Below are 18,090 nucleotides of genomic sequence, written 5' to 3'. Positions count from 1 at the left end.
GTGCGTTCTGGCTACTAGGTACGACATATATATATATATATATATATATATATATATATATATATATATATATATATATATATATATATATATATATATATATATATATATATATATATATATATATATATATATATATATATATATATATATATATATATATATATATATATATATATATATATATATATATATATATATATATATATATATATATATATATATATATATATATATATATATATATATATATATATATATATATATATATATATATATATATATATATATATATATATATATATATATATATATATATATATATATATATATATATATATATATATATATATATATATATATATATATATATATATATATATATATATATATATATATATATATATATATATATATATATATATATATATATATATATATATATATATATATATATATATATATATATATATATATATATATATATATATATATATATATATATATATATATATATATATATATATATATATATATATATATATATATATATATATATATATATATATATATATATATATATATATATATATATATATATATATATATATATATATATATATATATATATATATATATATGGTGTATACTGGCAGCAGGTTTTCTTTCAAACATGTTTCATTGAATATGACCGCATATTCTGTATTTATTATTTTCTGGTTTAGGGCTTCTATCCCTCTAACTATTTTCTTAGCATCAGGGCTTAATTGGAATAGGAATAGGTTTAGATTGGATTAGATTGTGAAGTTTATGCCAAAGTCAAGCAATTCTACATTACAATCCCAACCCATTATAGGTGGTTTGAGGAGTGTGTTTTACTTTAAAATTGACTAAATGATGATTTGTGTACATTCATAAAAGCACTTGGGTTGGTCTCCACCAGCCACTGTTGGCAGCTATAGTGGCAACATGACTATTGGTTATGTTGCAATATTTTAAGCAACTAAATAGATTGAGCCCACTGCATAGAAGACATTCCTAAGTCTATTGGTGCATTTCACTTAGCCTTGTAACGAAGATGCTTGAGTGGAGAAACCTCAAGGTGAATAACTAATGCAAAGATGAGCTGGATAGGTTTTTGCTTCTAGCAAGTTGAAATTTATTTTTTCCTTTCAGACATTTTCATATTCTGTTTGTTAATCTATAATTTTTTATGCTTGCAGCCAATCCTTTTGCTGGTTTGTTTGGTGGCATGCCCATGCCAATGGGTCCACCACCTGTGGGTCTTCCTCCATTTCCATTTCCACCTGTGCCCATGCAGCAAGCTCAACAGCAGCAGTCTGCCTCCACTTCACAGACAACATCCACTACTACAACTGGAACCACAGAATCTACCTCCTCCACAACTACTGCATCTGGGGCAGCAGCAGCAGCCACAGCAGCAGCTGCAACATCAGGTAAATGGCATCTCTTAATGTTCCAAATTTTTTGAGGATTTTGTTTGTCAATAAAAAGACTATTTCATAGTGCAAATGTTTTGGAAAGTATTTTCTAACCAGCAGAAATTGTGGTAGCTAAGAATCTTTTAATCAGATTTTATAACATCAGTACAGTATTGGTATTTATACAATGTTTATTTTATCGAAGGTGGCAGCAGTAGCCAGACAGGAAGCACAATACCATCGTCACCATTCAACATGATGCCACCATTTTTCCCACTCTTTCCCTTCAGTAAGTACATTTATCTCAACCATTTTCTGGAACTGTATCTTATCTACTGATTTTGGGAGGTCCACACTACATGGTAGTGGGTAGTGGATAAACATGTAAGCATTTATACATCATGCATAAACATGCATGATTCTGAACAGAACTTAGTTTGACACAGGTAAATTGGTGGTTCTATCATCATCACGCAGTAACATTAACCCTTTGGCTGCTAAATATTAATTGCTGACATCCCCCTCATGTACTCAAGAAAAAAATTGTTCTGAAAACATTTTTTCTTGTGACATTGTTAGTTAGCCTTCAGGAATCACCACAAAAATCAAAATAAAAAGCCTCTAGCTCATGGTTTAGCTGTAGCGGCCTGGAGAAGTTGCATGTTCTTAGTTGAGGTGCCACATGGGAATAACTTTATTGATTTATTTTAATTTTCTAACTTTATTTAGTTTTTTCATGCTAACAGGTTGTATTTGTGTCAAAGGTACTGTCTATTATGTATAACTTGGAAAATATAAGTATATATAGATATACCCTGTACAAGTATTGACACACCCACATACTTATTCATAATAATAATAATACTGTATATATGTATACAGTGTATATATATATATTATATGCCTAAATCGTAAAATTGTATTTAGCACACATTTTACCTCAAATATATACATGGTAATCACTCATTTGCTGTTGCTAAAATTTAGTGTCTCCTCTATGGCTGCCCTAAACGTTCAGACACTGGATGGTGATGTTGCCTAGCAATGGTTCTCATTTGCTTACTAAGGCCCTAGAAGGTAAGTGAGGGACTCGGGATTTTTTTGCCAAGATGGCATCTGTTTACTATCTTCCCTGGCTAGTGTATGGGTGCTCCCTTTACCCGGCAGGACATTTAAATCATGCTCGGGACCCTCAATCACCTATGTGCGATTTGCAGTGAGGGTTACTCCCATTGTCTATGTGAGTATTGCGCAGCTTAATGGTCAAAGAAGCCTCGGGAGAGGCCCTTTGGATGGAGAGGGCAGAAGAGGCCCCCCCCACCCCCCAGATGAAGAGGGAAGAGGAGGCCCCCCTAGATGAAGACGCTTGTGTTCGCATGGTTGGGGTTTCCTGCCCTGGGCAAAGCAAAGATCAATGATCTTTGATCTATGCTTTCCTCCTCCCCTGATGGGGTCCCATTTTTCTTTTCTGTGGTTGGGCGGCTGCCCAAGTTCGATAGAACCTTCACAGTTGAGCAAAATGGTGAGGTTACAGTACGATTCTGTTTTCATTGAACCCCTGAACACATTGCAGATCAATGATCCAAACGAATTCTTTATGAATGTGACTACTATCAAACCATGTATCAGATGTCTCCCTAACCCCACTTGACTTTGAAGTAGCCACAGACATCAGGTCCACTCCTGGAATTTTATATTCACCAAGAATTGCAAAAAACCGCTATCACATATGGATTACAAGTATGTATCTTATATTGCTTGCAGATATTCCTCCACCACCGCCTCCATTAAACTTCTCAGCAATGACAGAAGAGGAGGTCCGACAACTGGAAGGCAACGAAAGAAAACATGTCGAGGCCAGAATACAAGTATTAAGAAACATTCAAACATTACTTGATGCTGCCGTTGTTCAGGTATGTGTTCAGAGCACATTTGTAGTACTGAACTTTGAAATTTGAATTGCTGTAGTTCTTCCTTGGTTGGAATGGATATAAAAGAATAAATTAATCTGCGCGTGTGTGTGTGTGTGTGTGTGTGTGTGTGTGTGTGTGTGTGTGTGTGTGTGTGTGTGTGTGTGTGTGTGTACTATTTGTGCTTGCGTAGGTTGAGGTCTGGCTGTTTGGTCCTGCCTCTCAACTGTCAATCAACAGGTAATTACCTAAGTGTAATAAGGTGTACAGGTTCCTGAGCCTATTGGGCGTTATCATATCTACACTTGAAACTGTCTATGGAGTCAGCCTCCACCACATCACTGGCTAATGCATTCCATTTGTTAACCACTATGACACTAAAAAAATTCTTTCTAATATCTCTGTGGCTCATTTAGGCACTCAATTTCCACCTGTGTCCCCTAGTGTGTGTGCCCCTTGTGTAAAATAGCCTGTCTTTATCTACCCTATCAATTCCTCTGAGAATCTTGTACGTGGTGATCATGTCCCTCATAACTCTTCTGTCTTCCAGTGACGTGAGGTTTAATTCCCGTAGTCTCTCCTTGTAGTTCATACCTCTCAGCCTGGGTACTAGTCTGGTGGCAAACCTTTGAACCTTTTCCAGTTTAGTCTTATGCTTGACTAGATATGGACTCCATGCTGGGGCTGCATACTCCAGGATTGGTCTGACATAGGTGATATACAACGTTCTGAATGATTCCTTACACAAGTGTCTAAATGCCATTCTTATGTTAGCCAACCTGGCATATGCTACTGATGTTATCCTCTTGATATGGGCTTCAGGGTACAGGTCTGGCGTGATATCAACCCCCAGATCCTTCTCTCTCTCAGACTCTTGAAAAATTTCATCTCCCAAATGATACCTTGTAACTGGCTTCCTGCTCCCTACACCTATCTTCATTACATTACATTTGCTTGGGTTAAACTCTAACAATGATTTGTGCGACCATTTATTCCGTTTGTCTAGATCTTATTGAAGCCTCAAACAGTCCTCCTTTGTCTTAATTCTTCTCATAATTTTGGCATCGTCAGCAGACATTGAGAGAAATGAGTCTATACCTTCCAGGAGATCGTTTACGTATGTCAAAAACAGGATCGGCCAAGTGATTTTCTTTATTTACAATAAATTGTTTCCAATTCGTTTATTTGAATAATTTATATTAAGAACATAAATTTACTTTGTTGTGTTAGTTTAGGTTAGGTTAACCCACAATAAGGTGCTCTAAGAACTTTCTTCAGTTGTAGTTACATTATATTGGATTTTGTGAGGAAGAGGATTTGTTGATAAAACTTATACTGAGATAAACATCTCTCTTATCCTTCTCCCTCATCCCCAGGCCAAAAGATAGGTTAGGTAGGGTTGGTTAGGTTCGGTTATATATCTACGTTAGTTTTAACTCAAATTTAAAAAAATTAACTCATACACAATGAAATGGATAGCTTTATCATTTCATAAGAAAAAAAATGGAAAATGTATAAATTCAGGAAAACTTGGCTTATTAGGCAAATCAGACCATGCATAGTAGGCCGAGTACTGCGTTCTGGCTACTAGGTACAACCAAAACAAACACACACACACACACACACACACTAAGCTAAGAAATAAGTGCTAAGAAATGCCAGGAAACTGCAGAGTGATGAGGTTGGCAAATTTTGGTCAATAAGACAAGACCTCTCCAAGGAAGACAGAGAAAAGCTGAAAATGAACCTAATTGAGGCAAAACGTCTAAATGGGGATAGAAATGAAGAAGACAGAAATTCTTTTTTTTACAAAGTGACAGGGACTGGAAAGCTTGTGAAATGGTACATAAAAACAAAGCAACAAGATCAGTAGTGGAAGGGGGAGTAAAGAGCAAAGGAAAAGGGAACATGTTCCTGAAAATTGTATATACCAACATAGATGGAGTGAGGTCAAAAACTTTGGAGTTGCAAGATATAATCCAGCTTAGGGTCCCAGATATTGTTGCATTATCAGAGACGAAACTTGAAGGAAATATAATAAATGAAGTCATATTCCCAAGAGGCTACTCAGTTTGGAGACGTGACAGGAAAACTAGGAAGGGAGGAGGAGTGGCTGTACTGGTGAAAAAACACCTGAAGGTAAAAGAGATAATATTTGAAAACCCTCGAGATATTGACATAATGGCATTGCAGGTCTGGAATCAGGATGATAAGCTGATAATTGTAAATACCTACAGCCCACCAGCAAGCAACACATGGACAAAGGAAGAACTGGATGACAAACGAGAGGGCCTCATAATGATCATGAGAGATATTATTGTACAAGCAGATAAAGATAAATCACGACTGTTGATACTGGGGGACTTCAACTTTAGAGCAATAGACTGGGAGGCCTATGAAGCAAGAAAGGAGGACTTTTGGACATGCAGATTTGTGAACCTCATTCTGGAGACATTCTTGTATCAACACATAAAGCAAGCCGCAAGAATGAGGGAAGGAGATGTACCGTCAGTACTGGATCTAGTATTCACCAGGAAAGAAGAAGAGATTTTTGACATCCAGTACCTTCCTCCCTTGGGAAAGAGTGATCACGTCCTGTTAGACATTAAATATGCTTTAAGATATCATCTAGAAGAAAATGGGGACATTGAAACAGTTGATAAACTCGATTTAAAGAGAGGCAACTATGGGGAACTTCGAAATTTTTTTAATGAGTGTAATTGGACAGAATTGTTGCTAGGCAGGGAAGTAAATGAAATGTATGCCAAATTTTTAAAACTATACGAGGAAGGCACACAAACATTCATACCAAAACAGAGATGCAGGGCCAGAAAACAGGATTGGTTCGACAGAAATTGTGAGAGGGCAAGAGACCAAAAGACACAAAAATGGAATCAGTATAGGAAGAGGCCAAACCCCCAAACATACCAGCGATAAAAAGATGCGAGAAACAACTATACAGCAGTAAGGAGAGAGGCAGAAAGAAATTTTGAAAAAGGGATAGCAGATAAATGTAAAACAGAACCGGGCCTATTCTACAAATTCATAAACAACAAATTGCAGGTAAAGGATAATATCCAGAGGTTGAAAATGGGAAACAGATTCACGGAAAATTAAAAGGAAATGTGTGAAACATTAAATGAAAAGTTCCAAAGTGTGTTTGTACAAAATGAAATCTTCAGAGAACCAGACACAATAAGAATTCCAGAGAACAACATAGAGTGGATAGAGGTGTCTAGAGATGAAGTGGAAAATATGCTAAAGGAGCTCGGGAAGAACAAAGCAGCTGGCCCAGATGGCGTTTCACCATGGGTTCTGAGAGAATGTGCATCTGAGCTCAGCATTCCACTTCACCTGATCTTTCAGGCATCCCTGTGTACAGGAATCGTAGCAGACGTGTGGAAACAGGCTAACATAGTTCCAATCTACAAAAGTGGCAGCAGGGAAGACCCCCTCAATTATAGACCTGTATCATTGACAAGTGTAATAGTGAAAGTATTGGAAAAGCTAATCAAAACTAAATGGGTAGAACACCTGGAGAGAAATGATATAATATCAGACAGACAGTATGGTTTTCGATCTGGAAGATCCTGTGTATCGAATTTACTCAGTTTCTATGATCGAGCCACAGAGATATTACAGGAAAGAGATGGTTGGGTTGACTGCATCTATCTGGACCTAAAAAAGGCTTTCGACAGAGTTCCACATAAGAGGTTGTTCTGGAAACTGGAAAATATTGGAGGGGTGACAGGTAAGCTTCTATCATGGATGAAAAATTTTCTGACCGATAGAAAAATGAGGGCAGTAATCAGAGGCAATGTATCGGAATGGAGAAATGTCACAAGTGGAGTACCACAGGGTTCAGTTCTTGCACCAGTGATGTTTATTGTGTACATAAATGATCTACCAGTTGGTATACAGAATTATATGAACATGTTTGCTGATGATGCTAAGATAATAGGAAGGATAAGAAATTTAGATGATTGTCATGCCCTTCAAGAAGACCTGGACAAAATAAGTATATGGAGCACCACCTGGCAAATGGAATTTAATGTTAATAAATGTCATGTTATGGAATGTGGAATAGGAGAACATAGACCCCATACAACCTAATATATTATGTGAGAAATCTTTAAAGAATTCTGATAAAGAAAGAGATCTAGGGGTGGTTCTAGATAGAAAACTATCACCCGAGGACCACATAAAGAATATTGTGCAAGGAGCCTATGCGATGCTTTCTAACTTCAGAATTGCATTTAAATACATGGATGGCGATATACTAAAGAAATTGTTCATGACTTTTGTTAGGCCAAAGCTAGAATATGCAGTTGTTGTGTGGTGCCCATATCTTAAGAAGCACATCAACAAACTGGAAAAGGTGCAAAGACATGCTACGAAGTGGCTCCCAGAACTGAAGGGCAAGAGCTACAAGGAGAGGTTGGAAGCATTAAACGCCAAAACTAGAAGACAGAAGAAAAAGAGGTGATATGATCACTACATACAAAATAGTAACAGGAATTGATAAAATCGACAGGGAAGATTTCCTGAGACCTGGCACTTCAAGAACAAGAGGTCATAGATTTAAACTAGCTAAACACAGATGCCGAAGAAATATAAGAAAATTCACCTTCGCAAATAGAGTGGTAGACGGTTGGAACAAGTTAAGTGAGAAGGTGGTGGAGGCCAAGACCGTCAGTAGTTTCAAAGCGTTATATGACAAAGAGTGCTGGGAAGACGGGACACCACGAGCGTAGCTCTCATCCTGTAACTACACTTAGGTAATTACACACACACACACACACACACACACACACACACACTAATGTGTGTGTGTGTTGTTGTTGAACATGACCAAAAAGGTAAGATTAATAATTCTAACACGAATTTTCTCAATATTTCTTGTGTTTCTCTTCACTGTCGATGGTAATTGAAAAATCAATTCTCCAAAATTCATTTTTATTTCTAGTCTGACGCCTGAATGCGTTTCGTAATAACTTATTACATTTTCAAAGACTTTAGTTTACACGCACAACTGTAACCTGTAAACACACAAAATACATTCATATTTATACTCGCTTTGGGTGAGGTGATATGGTACAAAAGTTTTGGGTGGGGTGATTGACATTTGCACATGATAGAACACGAACCAATGGGTATAAAAACATAATGGAAGTAACTGCAGAAGGCCTATTGGCCCATACTTCCTCTTGATGCTTCTATATTGGTTCGGGGTCTTGATGTGGGTAGAATATAGTTGTGCATTAATTGGCTGTTGATTGCTGGTGTTGACTTTTTGATGTGTAGTGCCTCGCTGATGTTGAGCCTCCTGCTATCGCTGTATCTATCGATGATTTTTGTGTTGTTTGTCAAGATTTCTCTGGTGATGGTCTGGTTGTGAGAAGAGATTATATGTTCCTTGATGGAGCCCTGTTGTTTATGCATTGTTAATCGCCTGGAAAGAGATGATGATGTCTTGCCTATATACTGGATTCTTTGGGGCTTACAGTCCCCAAGTAGTAAGACTTGGGGGAAGTCATCAGAAGTCAACAGTGTAGACTTCTGACTTAAGAATTTTTCTAGTTATCCATCAGGGATCATTGTGCTAATTGCACAACATTTGTAACAAGCACTGCATCAGGTGTAATTATTTTTTTTTGTCTTGTGGCCAATTTTCACAGTTTTCCATTTGTCTTGTGTGAATACTTATCACAATCACATTATGCTACATCCTCCAAGTTCTGGCATTGCTTAGCTGTTTTCACCGCAACACATATCCTAGTGTTATAAGCAATCGTGAAATTTTTCAGACTTCAGCTTGTAGGCCAATTGTTTATATACATGTCTCTTGTCCAAATCCAACCTACTTTTCCATCATTATACAGTTTTGACAATTTGGCTGTCTAGCCTCTCCATGTGTTCCCAATCGTAAACATTCTGGGCTCCTGAGCCACACTCGGGCTGCTAAACGATGCGAATAATATTTACAAACTTTTTACGTTTTCTAAGTACTGTAATTTGTTGCATTAAACTCAGAATTGTGTGTCAAAATGTTCACAAATGAATTCTCTAGAGAATGGGTGCAAAAACAAATGTATACTGTACTATGTTATGTTCCTCTTGCAATTCAAGCACTTGGGCTGGACGATAGGTCAATGATCTCGCTTCATGCAGGTCGGCGTTCAATCTCCAACGTCCAAGTGGTTGGGCACCATTCCTTTCCCCCAACCCATCTCATCCCAAATCCTTATTCTGATGTTTTTCCAGTGCAATATAGTCGTAATGGCTTGGCGCTTCTCCTGATAGTTCCCTTTCATTCCTCTCCGTACATTTCCAACCATTTCCTAACCATACTGGCAGGCTTGGTAGGTCCCGCTAAGCAATGCTTAAAATATTCACATTTATTTTTCATTTATGTTTTCTAAGTTATTTATTAGGTTATAACTATAAATTTGGAGTCAAAATGTTTACAAATAAATTCTCTAGACAATAATGCAAAAACAAAAGTGTATTTATAATAGAATATGCGCGACAACCATGAATATATGAATGTTTTTAAATAGCAGTTGGATTATGCGTTTTTGAACATCATCGGAATACGAAAGTGTTAACCACAATACCAGATTTTTCATAGATAATTTTTTACAATATTAATTATAGTTCCTGCATATATCTTTACACCAGATCTGTGATGTTTTTTGTTTTTTATGGTGTGTTCTGTTTGAACAGGAAGTTTCCTTGGAATAATGCAAGGGAGGTTGTCAATGAATAGTTTTTAGAATGTGTTAAATAGTACAACAAGCTTGTTTCAGTATTATGACTGTGTGCCTAATTGTCTACACATTTTGTTAAGGTTGTGAAAAGTGTAGAATATGTCGCCTAAGAAATCAGCACTTGACATTGAAAGCCATTTGGGTTAATAATAAATGATAATATTGTGTGCCGTCTTCAGTCAAGCTATAGGTACACATCTTATTCATCTATGTACATTTTCATTATTACAGATGAACCAGTATGCAGCTGTTGTGTCATCACTTGATAAAACCAATCAGAGCCACACAAGTTCTAATCAGAGCTCTGATCAGACAGCTGCAGCATCAGATACCGTGATACCTCCACAACAACCTATACAGTCATCAGATCAGTCAGATGTTCACCTGTCTGTTACCTCATCACAGTTTTCCTTTGAGGAAAATCATTCATCTCTTGCCAGTAGTGAAGAGCTTCCAACATCCAAGTAAGCTGCAGCTGTTTACATTAGTTAATGACAAGATAATTAAGACAGCTAGGCTGTGTGTGTGTGTGTGTGTGTGTGTGTGTGTGTGTGTGTGTGTGTGTGTGTGTGTGTGTGTGTGTGTGTGTGTGTGTGTGTGTGTGTGTGTTTACTAGTTGTGTTTTTGCGGGGGTTGAGCTTTGCTCTTTCGGCCCGCCTCTCAACTGTCAATCAACTGTTTACTAACTACTATTTTTTTTTTTTTTCCACACCACACACACCCCCCAGGAAGCAGCCCGTGACAGCTGACTAACTCCCAGGTACCTATTTACTGCTAGGTAACAGGGGCACTTAGGGTGAAAGAAACTTTGCCCATTTGTTTCTGCCTCGTGCGGGAATCGAACCCGCGCCACAGAATTACGAGTCCTGCGCGCTATCCACCAGGCTACGAGGCCCCCCCCCCCCCACCTGTGTGTGTGTGTGTGTGTGTATACACACTCTGTATGGTCTTGGTCTTGTAACTACATTTTATCGCAATATTTTCAAGTCTTAAACTTGCTAAAATTTTCTCTGCAATCTGTAAAATGTTCTCCATATCCCTTACCAACTAGTGAGTCGATATCATAGGGAAATGGTAATGAGGGAGGGAAGTGGGATAGAAATGTTTATGGTAGGGTGATGGAGGAAGAATGAGTAAAGGGTGAAGAAAAATAAGTAACCCATCCACTTTTTTTCCAATTGGGAAGTGCCAATTCAGCTGTTCAAAGTGTAGGTTAAGTTGTTTAAATTTCATGGAAGTTAAAAAAGATACCCCCCTCACCATCCATCCAGTCCCCCCTCACCATCCATCCAGTCCCCACCCCTCACCATCCATCTAGTCCCCCCCCCTCACCATCCATCTAGTCCCCCCCTCACCATCCACCCAGTCCCCCCCTCACCATCCACCCAGTCCCCCCCCCCTCACCATCCATCCAGTCCCCCCCCCTCACCATCCATCCAGTCCCCCCCCCTCACCATCCATCCAGTCCCCCCCCTCACCATCCATCCAGTCCCCCCCCCCTCACCATCCATCCAGTCCCCCCCCCTCTCCATCCATCCAGTCCCCCCCCCTCACCATCCATCCAGTCCCCCCCCCCCTCACCATCCATCCAGTCCCCCCCCCCTCACCATCCATCCAGTCCCCCCCCCCTCACCATCCATCCAGTCCCCCCCCTCACCATCCATCCAGTCCCCCCCTCACCATCCATCCAGTCCCCCCCTCACCATCCATCCAGTCCCCCCCTCACCATCCATCCAGTCCCCCCTCACCATCCATCCAGTCCCCCCTCACCATCCATCCAGTCCCCCCCCCTCACCATCCATCTAGTCCCCCCCCCCTCACCATCCATCTAGTCCCCCCCCTCACCATCCATCCAGTCCCCCCCTCACCATCCATCCAGTCCCCCCCTCACCATCCATCCAGTCCCCCCCTCACCATCCATCCATTCCCCCCCCTCACCATCCATCCATTCCCCCCCTTCACCATCCATCCATTCCCCCCCTTCACCATCCATCCATTCCCCCCCCTCACCATCCATCCATTCCCCCCCCTCACCATCCATCCATTCCCCCCCCTCACCATCCATCCATTCCCCCCCTCACCATCCATCCAGTCCCCCCCTCACCATCCATCCAGTCCCCCCCTCACCATCCATCCAGTCCCCCCCCTCACCATCCATCCATTCCCCCCCCTCACCATCCATCCATTCCCCCCCTCACCATCCATCCAGTCCCCCCCTCACCATCCATCCAGTCCCCCCCTCACCATCCATCCAGTCCCCCCCCTCACCATCCATCCAGTCCCCCCCCTCACCATCCATCCAGTCCCCCACCTCACCATCCATCCAGTCCCCCACCTCACCATCCATCCAGGTCCCCCCCTCACCATCCATCCAGTCTCCCCCTCTCACCATCCATCCAGTCCCCCCCCCTCACCATCCATCCAGTCCCCCCCCTCACCATCCATCCAGTCCCCCCCCTCACCATCCATCCAGTCCCCCCCCTCACCATCCATCCAGTCCCCCCCCTCACCATCCATCCAGTCCCCCCCCCTCACCATCCATCCAGTCCCCCCCCCTCACCATCCATCCAGTCCCCCCCCTCACCATCCATCCAGTCCCCCCCCTCACCATCCATCCAGTCCCCCCCCTCACCATCCATCCAGTCCCCCCCTCACCATCCATCCAGTCCCCCACCTCACCATCCATCCAGGTCCCCCCCTCACCATCCATCCAGTCCCCCCCCTTACCATCCATCCAGTGCCCTCAACATCCAATCATCCATCCATTCAGTCCCCTCAACATCCAGTCGTCCATCCATCCAGTCCCCTCACCATCGAGTCCCGTCACCATCCAATATTTCATCCATCCAGTCCCCCTCACCATCCAGTCGTCCATCCATCCAGTCCCCCTCACCATCCAGTCGTCCATCCATCCAGTCCCCCTCACCATCCAGTCGTCCATCCATCCAGTCCCCCTCACCATCCAGTCGTCCATCCATCCAGTCCCCCTCACCATCCAGTCGTCCATCCATCCAGTCCCCCTCACCATCCAGTCGTCCATCCATCCAGTCCCCCTCACCATCCAGTCGTCCATCCATCCAGTCCCCCTCACCATCCAGTCGTCCATCCATCCAGTCCCCCTCACCATCCAGTCGTCCATCCATCCAGTCCCCCTCACCATCCAGTCGTCCATCCATCCACTCCCCCTCACCATCCAGTCGTCCATCCATCCAGTCCCCCTCACCATCCAGTCCCCCTCACCATCCAGTCCCCCTCACCATCCAGTCGTCCATCCATCCAGTCCCCCTCACCATCCAGTCGTCCATCCATCCAGTCGTCCATCCATCCAGTCCCCCTCACCATCCAGTCGTCCATCCATCCAGTCCCCCTCACCATCCAGTCGTCCATCCATCCAGTCCCCCTCACCATCCAGTCGTCCATCCATCCAGTCCCCCTCACCATCCAGTCGTCCATCCATCCAGTCCTCCCAAATACAATATTCAAGTGTGATCGTCACTAGGAGGCACTGGTAAACTGAAGTGTGCCTCGCCCGTGCCACTAGGGACCATGTGCTCGATTGACCCATACGTGTACAGTACTGTATTAACAAACTCGCAAAGCGAGGGAAAGCTCGTAAACCGATTCAGATTTTATAAAGAAATTTTGCTTGCAACCCAAAAAATTCGTAAAGAAGGATGTTCATTACCTGAGGTTCTACTGTACAGTACAGTATATCATTAGAAATACGAAGAAAATGTTATATATGCAATGCTTGCAGTTACAATGTCATCCAGAACAGGCTGAACACTTGACCCCTTGTCATGAGGTTGCCACACCCATCACAATGGCTTAGTGGTTCATAATCATGCATAAAACTGAACATATCTATGTATAGTGTGTGTATACAGTATAACACCAAAAATGGACTGTTGTATTGTTCTAAATGATAGAATTCTTGGTGAATTGGATACTTTTGATATCGTTCACCTTGTGCATTTCTGCTCTCATATTGGCATTCTTGGTGATATTTAGCGCCCTCTGATTATTCTGCACTTTGATGGTGCTACATAGCCTTCCCGGTTTGGTGCCTTCTTTTGATAATTACTTACTTGTTCTAAACAAATAACTCATCTTAATGACCAGAATATATTTGAGTATTCTGATATTCTGATGATAATGTTTATACATTTTATTGTATAAATTTCTCAAAAGACACATTATTGGATAACATTACATGTATTGCCCCCCAAAAAAGTCATCCAACATATTAAATAAATATGTAAAAAATATATTCACGGGATGACCACCCTGGGGCGATTGCTCAATGAGGGCACGTGAATCGTGACATCATTGTGAGACTTTCAGGCTTCACAATGGTTAAAGTAAGTCACATACACATTTTATTATTATTCCCATAATCAGGAAATGCATTTTAACAATACTCCTCTACAACATTAGAAGGATTACTTTTTTTATATGTGCATCAGAGTTGTTGCATGGTAAAATCAATGGTGCATCCAGAGGGTTAAACTTCTAATTGTCATACAGTACCACATCCAGTGTCACCCTACCCAGACAGAATCCAGTTTGATGGAAGTTGAGATGCAGTGCATGAGGTTGAGGATAAATAAATTTGTTCAAGTGGGAGTCCAGTGTCTTAAAATTTTTGAATACTGCACATCTATATATATATATTTATGTAGTGGAGATGGTGCTTAACTACTTGACAAGGATACCTCACTTGATTTCTCTTTAGAAGTCAGCTTGATGCTAAACTTAATGAAAAGAGGCACACCACTAATATGATCATTGATTACACAGACCCGAAGTTACTTCATCATCACCCAGCAATGAGGACAGCAGTCAAGCAGAGTTGTCGTCATGGTTAGGTGCAAGCCCTGCCACCGACACATCTACTGCCGACCCATCAGACCCAGAGGATCCACAAGAGATCAGGCGGCGACGGCTAGAACACTTCTCACACAACTCCTAGGATACTATATTGTTATATTTCTAATATTGTATGTTGTTAATTTCAGTCATGGTTAAAGAAAATATGCTTGTAAATAAACTAGGGACTTAATACTTTTTTCTTCCTGATATGTAAAAAAAAAAAAAAAAAAAAAAAAATGTGGCTCATTACAGATTAAAAAAAAATTGAAGTGTCGAATGTTATATATCTTTTAATTACTTTCTCAGTATTCTGTGCTCCAGAAACTGTTTTTTTTTTTTTTTAAGATGAATTGCACCTTTTACATAAGAGCTTTGTGTGTAGAATGTTTCTTTTCACATCTTTCTTGCTATAGGTATTTTAGTCATATCAGACTTAAGGTACTGTATTCAGTTTGTCAGTATTTCCAGAACAAAAGAACATGAATATAAACTCTGCTTTTAGGCAGTGTTTGCTGGGAAAGATCATTGGTCATTTTTGTATAAATTTTCTTCCTGGCAATTTTTTGTATCCCTGATTGTGATTAGAATTTTGGGCAGAGTAAGACAAAGTCCATCTCTTAGTCACTATTTAGGAAAGAAGATAATGCATATTTTTTGTTAAATCTAGTTCTTGAATGGTGATACAGTATTCACATATAAATTTAGTGTTTGCTGTATACTGGCATTCGGTAGACTTTTTTACTCTTATGCAGTTCAGTGATACTCATAAGTGTTATTTATTGTCATGGAAGGACTTTCACATGTAAACTCAAGTAGGACTACATACAGATTTATTTTTTCTTTAAGGCATGGGTATTACTGTATTTAGTTTCCAATGATGCAACTTTGTGCTACTAAACACCCACATATACGATTGTGTCTGTGTATGTCCTATAGTAAATTTTCCACAATAAAATGTTTTGAAAATTTCTGAGAACTTATTACATTTGAGAGACCTGATTTATTTATATAAATCTTCTTTGTTTTGGTTGGTGTGTGTGTGTTGACTTGTGTGTTGAATACATACTTACACAGTTACTATTGTCCAGATGTGCTTCTAGGGGGATTAAGTTGCAGCTTCTGGAACCACCTATAAATATTTAGCACCACCTATTTATTCAGAGTTATCATTCATTCTTTTGGACTTATGTATGGAATCAAGCTCTGCTCTTATTACTTGTTCCACATAAATTTGACCTAATGTTTGCGATTCATCTGTCCCCTTTCATGCCGAACTATGACACCTGGAACTGACCCTTTCCAGGTCAAGTCACCTCTTCTTGTCCACCCATTGAATGCCCAGAGTATTTAGTGCATCATTTTTGTGACCCTTGGAGTACTTTGCTTATCAACCAAGACTCATTATTGTAATCCCATTATTAACTGGAGCATGTTTCCCATCATCCTGGATAGTGTCTCCTTTTTGAGTAGTGTCATTCTGTGCATGCACAGACATTCCTGTTTTAACTGTGCTTCAGGATCACAGCATGGAAATGGGGGCGAGTCAACAGCTAAGTGTTGAATAAACATTTACAATATATTTAGGATGGAGTATACATGAAAAACGAGATGTATGATGGGTGGTAGGTGCGAGCTATTCAGGGGGCTTTGGGGATGCAGTAGGTGGTAAGTGTCGGCTATTCAGCGTGTTTTGGACTTCCATTGGTTGGTAGGTGTCAGCTGTTCAGGGGTTTTTGAGCATCCAGCTTGGTGCTTTCTTTGATAATTACTTGGGCATCCAGTGGATGGTAGGTGAGAGCAGATGCTGTGTAAGGAATATGGAACTGGAATAAAAATTTAAACATTTTAACATCAACTGAATAAAGCTTTACTATAATTACATTGATGAAGTATAATGAATGTAAAGCAAAATTATACATTTTCAGTCAAGAGAAAAAACAAGCACTGAAGATGTCATAATGTACAGTAGTAGTGTATGGGAGAATATCCCATCGAAGGCATCTACAGGTTACCTAATGTCCTAGAATGTGAACGAGGTTATTAATTAGCTAACTGGTGTGTAGGGGGAAAAAAGTGTTAAAATCTGTTCACAGTTTGTGTACTGAATGTTGATAACAATCATGGTGTTGAATATCAAATTATTAGTTTTTTTTTTTTTTTTAGGACGAATACCCCTGCAACCAGTGAAGCAGGCAAAGTGGGTGTTCATATGAATTTAAAATACTTTATAATTCAGTAGATAAAGTAATAAAGTAGAACACTGTGCAGATTAAACTTGCTATGATCCCACAGAGATGAAAACTACACAAGTAATTTCTTAAGTGAAAATTCTTTTAAGGTGTCAGGCGAAGAGTGACTGAAAATGTGAAGAGAAATCATACCCGAATTAGTGAACTACACAAGAATGTATGTTTAGAAAGAAAATTAGATTTTGGAAATGTGTTAATGGGAGGAGTTTGTGTGTGTAAATACATTACAGGGAATTTAAGAACACAAGTATCTTCACTTGGCACTTTAGCTGTTTGATACAAAGATTTACAATTTTATTTTATTTTAAACAAATAAGCACTTTAATGTTATCCAGGTTGTGGGTTCGAGTAACAAGATTTACGTTTGGTGCTGCTTAATGTCATCACCATATTTGATGCAAATGTACGTACTTTGAGAAACTGCTAGACTACAGTATACTGTACTAATTCATACAGTTAATTAAAAAGTAAGTATGTAGGTATCCCAAATAAGGTGATAACTCTTGGTTTAGTCAAGTTCCTTTGTGGTCTCCATGTGATATCTTGCAAATGCTGCTTCATATTAATTTAAGTGTTTTCTGCTGTCATGTTTTGATATGTTCCAAAGTTGTGTAACACTAAGGGGCTTTTCATTAGAACCATTTTTGTTGTTTTCATTTAGTTTGCTTTTCTTAACATTTCATTTAATTAAAGCAGCTTAAGGGAGTTTCTTCAGAACTGATGTGTGGATGCATTAAAGGTGTCATATATGCTGTATATATTATATACTGTAATATAAAATGCTTCAGTGTAACGTCCTAGTAGTAATGTTTATGATATTTTTATAAATATTAGGAATTTGGATTTG

The 18,090-nt window shown here is 39.9% G+C and overlaps 1 protein-coding gene across 1 annotated transcript in view; it reads left to right on the top strand.

The window, feature by feature from the left end:
* Positions 1-15,962, top strand: part of sip3 (septin interacting protein 3) — a 55,547-nt gene extending 39,585 nt beyond the window's left edge. Inside the window, exons 8-12 of the mRNA XM_069329595.1 lie at positions 1,224-1,457; positions 1,648-1,731; positions 3,207-3,355; positions 10,354-10,586; positions 14,923-15,962. Coding sequence (XP_069185696.1) covers positions 1,224-1,457; positions 1,648-1,731; positions 3,207-3,355; positions 10,354-10,586; positions 14,923-15,094 — 872 coding nt within the window. The 3' untranslated portion in view covers positions 15,095-15,962. The remainder of the gene's footprint in view (positions 1-1,223; positions 1,458-1,647; positions 1,732-3,206; positions 3,356-10,353; positions 10,587-14,922) is intronic.
* The last annotated feature ends 2,128 nt before the right edge of the window (positions 15,963-18,090 follow it).

Source organism: Procambarus clarkii, chromosome 22, assembly GCF_040958095.1.
Source record: "Procambarus clarkii isolate CNS0578487 chromosome 22, FALCON_Pclarkii_2.0, whole genome shotgun sequence".
In the NCBI taxonomy this organism is placed as follows: Eukaryota; Metazoa; Arthropoda; class Malacostraca; order Decapoda; family Cambaridae; genus Procambarus; species Procambarus clarkii.
The sequence above is the reverse complement of the archived record's forward strand: the minus strand, read 5'-3'. Positions and strand labels throughout refer to the sequence as shown.